A 6,000-nucleotide genomic window follows, 5' to 3' on the forward strand; every position below is an offset into this window, starting at 1 on the left:
ATGGATGGGACTCATGGCAAATGCTATATTGTGGACTGTGTCAAGGGGCATGGCAAGTCAAATGAGGACTTTTAGACACGAATGACATACTATAGCATAAAATTGTTCAGTGCCTTGCCAAGAACTCAAGTGTCCCTTTGTGGAAATAGGTACTTGAAAATCAAGTGCCTTATAACAAATTTACATTTTATTGTGCATCGTGTGTGAAATAATTCTCAGTTAAAATATCAAAATATGCTTGAGTGACATTAGCAAGATTACAAGTGTAACTGAAATCCCACAAGGCTTCATAAAAACAAAAAGCCAATAATGGATATAGGTTGTAATTTTTTTCAAAGCTTTGGCTTCATTTGCATAGAACATATAGTCTGCTGTGATGATACAAAGCATGATATATAGTATCTGATATATCTATGTTATATATGAAAGACAAAAGAAAATCCAATATCTCAGGAAAGAGCCATTAGAGATTGGAAAAGAAATGTACTTCAGGCAGAATCAATCTGAAAATACCATCATGAACCAGAGATTTCTCTATTACTAACATAATTTAAGCATTCTCTTGCTTCACTCTCCCCACTCCGAGAGTTCATGTAAGATGTTATAATTTTGCATCCCATACCTCCATAATTTAATTCTTTATACCAGGCTCTTCAAATCAGAGTTCACAGATCTGCAGCATCAGCATCTTGTGGGAGCATCATAAGTGCAAATCTGGGGGCCCCATCCCAGAACTACTGAGTTGGACTTGGTGGTGGTAGATTTCAGGAACCTGTGTTTTAGCAGGTTCTCCAGGAATTCTTGTGCACACTAAACCTTGGGCAGCTTTGCTTTCTTTCTTCATTTGGGAAGGCAGGATGTCCATGAAGGATAGTCAGTGCTGGAACGGGAGTGGTGTTTGTAGGAAAGCGATGATGTGTGCAGAGAGTATACACTGTAATGTGATCATATGTATCTACAAAGGATGACAGCATGAAGCATGCTTTTATTAATTATTGTGTATGGGGGCTAAGCAATATCAACCACACAGTACTGGCAAAGGGGGGCCTGTGGCCAGTCTTGATCTCCTAAAGGGACCTTCATCTTCAGAGTTAGGACATTTTATATCATTGGTGGAGAGTAATACATTTCTTCTTATATAAGTGACAAGTAGTTTGTATTCTTTGCTTTCAATAGGCCCATAAAGATGAAAAGAAAACCTATTTATTTTGCATAAGATTGTGTAGAGAAATAATGTAGCTAATTCTTTAGATTCTTGGGTTAAAGCTTGAGATTATGGTCTCAAAATATAAGAGTTTCCATAAAATCTCCTCTAATAACAGATAACCAGACTGTATATTATTATATCTCTTCTGCCTCCAAGTTGCAGAAATCAGTAATAAAATTGATCTAACACTTGCTAATCAAAAGTTACTAATAAAGGAGCGCATTGTTAATAAGATAATGAAGTTCTGGTCAACAAATATTTACCAGGTACATCCAATATGCCATCATTTATCTTAGGGCTTATGTCTCCAAAGACCTTAAAATTTTCAGACTTACTCAAATGAAAAATCAGATATGTGAGATCAACAAAAATGAGTTTCTGATTTAAATAAAAGTCACAGATATTACTGTGAGAAAAATGTTGCTTTACTGAAAAGTTTCCTAAGGGCCTTCTTCATGTCCCTGTTCCTAAGGCTGTAGATAAAGGGGTTCAACATGGGTGTGACCACCGTGTACATGAGAGCCACAATGATGTCCTTGTCAATGAAATTGCTTAATGTTGGGAAAAGGTACTGCCCAAATATTGCCCCATAATATAGAGACACCACAGAGAGGTGGGACCCACATGTGGACAATGCTTTACAGATCCCCTTGGTTGAACGGACCCTCAGGATGGTGGCCCCAATGTAGCCATAAGATACCAGGATACATATAAATGGCAGGGTAATGACCACCACCCCTACTGTGAACATGACCAACTCATTGAGAGAGATGTCTGAGCAGGACAGCTTGAGCAGGGCCCCAAGGTCACAGAAGAAATGGGGAATGGAGTTAGCACAGAAGGATAACTGGGTCAGGAGGAGGGTGTGGGAAAGGGAGTTGGCACAGGACAGGATCCAGGACACAGCCACTAGTAAAACACACAGCTCTCTCCTCATGATAATGGTGTACTGAAGAGGGTGACAGATGGCAACATATCGGTCATATGCCATTGATGTAATAAGGAAGCTGTCCAGGTCAGTAAAAAATATGAAGAAATACATCTGTGAAATACACCCTGCATAGGGGATGGATTTATACTTAGTGTGCATGTCCTTGAGCATCTTAGGGACAGTGACAGATGAAAAGCAGACATCAGTGAAGGCCAAGTGGCTGAGGAAGAAGTACATGGGTGTGTGCAGGCGAGAGTCCAGCCTGATGAGCAGGATGATGAGCAGGTTGCCCAGCACCGTGGTCAGGTACATGCCCAGGAACAGGGTGAAGAACACGTCCTGCTCCCCTGGAGGGATGGGGAGCCCCAGGAGGAGGAATTGGGACACACTGCTTTGATTCTCTCTCCTCATGGTCCTCTTCTGTCTGCTGGGGATGAAGAATTGTTGAGAATATTAAAAACAATCTTTATTGTTTAAAGTATTACATATGTCCCCCATTGACCCCTTCTAGCTCACCCCCCCCCAGGCCTTCACCACACTATTTATTGTCTGTGTCCATGGGTTATGCATATATATGGTTGAGAATATTAAGGACTCTGTAGTAATGATTTTTAGCTGTCATATGAAAAATATGTATGTTTTGTTTCAGAAACTGGGAAACTTAACCTGTGTTTCATATATTCCTTATATGTTGGCACATAAGGAAATTAGAAAAATTGTCAATGAGGTATGTTAATGTGAGCCAGCTTTTCTTAGTTCACTGACAAAACAGAATTTGTGCATCTGTGGCATCTGGGACCTGATGTCTCAGCCACGTTATTGCCCCAAGGATACTCTGTGGTGAGTGTTCCAAACCATCAACCATGGCATGGCAACTTTTAGAAGATTTGACTTCAGTACCCATTTTTAAATTTCATATGAGAGGCAAAATTTTAAATAAAAGGTTACAAAGAATAGTACTGTATTCCTTAAAGAAGACTCATCAATACACATATATTTTTATTTATGTCAATTTTTAAAGGATCCCTGAGAAACTCTGGATTATGTTAATTCATTCTTCCTCCTGCAGGGAGGGAGATAGTTTGAAAGTGTAAGCAGCTGGCCTTAAGCTCCTGGCTTACCCACCTGAACAGTTTCAGAATGCTTAAATCCTGGGCTGTCCAGACCTGGTTTCCTATGTTAGGATCCAGCAAGTGGAGATTCCTTCTGAAAGACTCTATTCCCTGTGTCTCTGTCTTTATCTCTTGAATCACTTTTCTTTCTTTTCATCTCTTTCTCTCTTCCTGTCTATCCCTTCACTTTATCTTTCTCTCTCTCATTTTCTCCTTCCTTCCATCTCACTCTCTGCCTCTGTATCTTCATTCTCCTGTCACCCCATGTTTCTTCCCTTCCCTTCCCTTCCCTTCCCTTCCCTTCCCTTCCCTTCCCTTCCCTTCGCTTCCCTTCCCTTCCCTTCCCTTCCCTTCCCCCTTTTTCATTTTTTCCCCCTTCCATGCCAAAATAATATTTTTGATCCTTCCTCTTCCATACCCATATATAAACCTATATATTGCTGAGAAAAAAATACCCATTCCATTCGTAATACTGACCATACCTGCATTTATAATCCAATGTTTGGTGGGTGTATCTGGAGATTCTCTTTAGGGGACCTATATATCAGCTTCTAAGGTCCTAGACATTCTTGGGCATCAAAAAGAGAAGCTACAAGCTCAGATTTTCACTTCTGTTGATTAGTTCCAGAGCTATGAATTGAAGAGTATAACTAGCCCAGGAGAGAACCCTAGGGGGTAGGGAGCAGAACTTGTAATTTCCTGTTGAAGACATGCATCAACTTGGATTAATTGTCCAATTTCCCCCTTGATTCTTTTAGAAATGTGTCCTGTGGGAGGGATGTTTGTGCTGAGAACTTTAGAGAATGAGCCTACAGAGAAAGCTCTCAAGGCACCATTAGTCTTCCTTCTGTCCCAGGTCCTGCTTTCCCATAGGTTAAACCCCAGAGAGGTTAAAAAAAGAATGACTGGCTCCAACCAGGTCCAAACAGAAAGCCAAATGACTAAATGGCCTGTAAGAATTTAGGTAGAACCATATCCCACTCAAAGGGATCTCATTGGGTACCTACCCACCAGGTAACCTTATATTTTCTCTCTCTAGTGATAATTATTAAATGCAAAGTGGGGAGAGACAGGGATAATTACCTTTTTTTTTAAGAAGCTTTATTGTTTTATTGACAAATTTAGACTTGGTTACATCAAATGAAAACAGTTTTCAAGCAAGAAAAAGGAATGAAGGAAGGAAGGAAAGGAGGCTGAAAATAGGCAAAAAATAACCCACAGAGAAAGCAAACTTGCAAATAGGAAAAAAGTCGACACATGCAACCCATAAAAATTTGACTCTTAAAATTGAAAAGCTTCAGGTTCTTTGAAATTGACCATTTGAGAAGATGATAATTTGTTGTATCATTAGTGATTCTTAGGGGTGAGATATATAGGACAACAAATAAGTATTTATAGCTTGAGATAATCCTCTTTGGGTATTTATTTTGCCCTTTTTGATGTCTGGGTTTGAAAGGTAGTCAATACAGCATAGCTTCTCCCTGCAGAGCTTCTTTCTAGCTGTGATGACTATATTACTGCCACAAGTATTAGACCTCGGAGCAGAGGACTTGGGAGAGACTGTCAACTCAATTGTTGAAGTCCAACAGCATTCTAGGCAAAAGCCAGAGAAGAAAATTCCCCGAATATTAGCCAGTAGCAGCTTAGCAAACTCAAAGTGGGCCATAAGCTAGATTGGCTATACTATATAGGCACTGGATTCCCTGGGAAAGACATAGCAGATGTGCCCTGGAGAGGACATGGTGGGGCTAGTAGGTAGATCAAGCAGACAAAAAGCTTGGATACAGGATTTAGGGGACTCAGGTACTAGACACAGGAAGCGAAGTAAGCAAGCAGTAGAGACAGGAGCAGATGGCAATGCACAGACAAAGGTGGGTGTGTGGGGTTTGGACCGATTGAGTAATGAGTCAGGGTGGAGACACTTTGGAGTAAGATCTGACCTGCTTAATGTCAGAGGCAAGACCTGTGGCAGGCTGTGCAGGATAGACACAGAAGAGCTTACAATGGGATAGATGAAAGAGAGGATTCTACCTGGAAAGCAAAAGACAAGTTATTGCACCTTTCACAGCACTTTGTAGGCCTCTTCAGATCTTGGAGACATACTACTACCACACCTGGAACACTGATTTCACCAATTTGTTAAATGACTTGATAGACTGCCAGCTTTAAGTAGGATATAGAGCAATAGAGGGCTCTGTGGCTGGTTCAAACTGTGGTCCAGGGGTCATCTAAGTTGGCAGAATTGTGCTGGAAGTATTCACAGTAGATAATGGCACCGCGTGGAGCCTCCAACAGACTCAATTAGAAGAGCTTCAATGCTGCGCTTCTGGAGGTAGGAGCTGCTGCCAAGCTACTGGGCGGTAGAGAGTCCAAATGCCTAACTGTGGGCCATCAAGTGATTGGAGCTAAGTGCTGGCTGGCACAAAAAGTCATAAGGTCAGTAGCCCCAACAGCAAATTTGATATTAAGCCTTAGTAGATAGAGAGAGCCAATGTAAATTTCAGAACCAGGTAGCCTGGACCCTCATGTCATCTACCTATGTTGCATCGATGTCTATCCCTCAGTTCGCACCTATGGCCACCATCTTGGAGAACCTGTCACAGGACGTGAGAGGGTCTGAACAGTGCAGGAGGCAAATTCCCAGCTCATACTTGTTTATCTCACCATTTCAGTGCATTCTGGCTAGAACCCCAATGACCACTGTTTATCTTACCATTTCAGTGCATTCTGGCTAGAACCCCAGTGACCAC

General features: G+C 41.3%; 1 protein-coding gene across 1 annotated transcript; it reads right to left on the minus strand.

Moving 5' to 3' along the window:
• Positions 1-1,610: 1,610 nt before the first annotated feature.
• LOC308527917 (olfactory receptor 1J2) lies at positions 1,611-2,549 on the minus strand (the record flags this gene model as incomplete). The annotated part of the gene is made up of 1 exon (XM_081103350.1): positions 1,611-2,549. One exon carries the CDS (start codon positions 2,547-2,549, stop codon positions 1,611-1,613), a length of 939 nt encoding a protein of 312 aa, XP_080959476.1.
• Between the last annotated feature and the right edge of the window lie 3,451 nt (positions 2,550-6,000).

Source organism: Myotis nattereri (genome assembly GCF_964212035.1).
Source record: "Myotis nattereri genome assembly, chromosome: 12".
Lineage (NCBI taxonomy): Eukaryota > Metazoa > Chordata > Mammalia > Chiroptera > Vespertilionidae > Myotis > Myotis nattereri.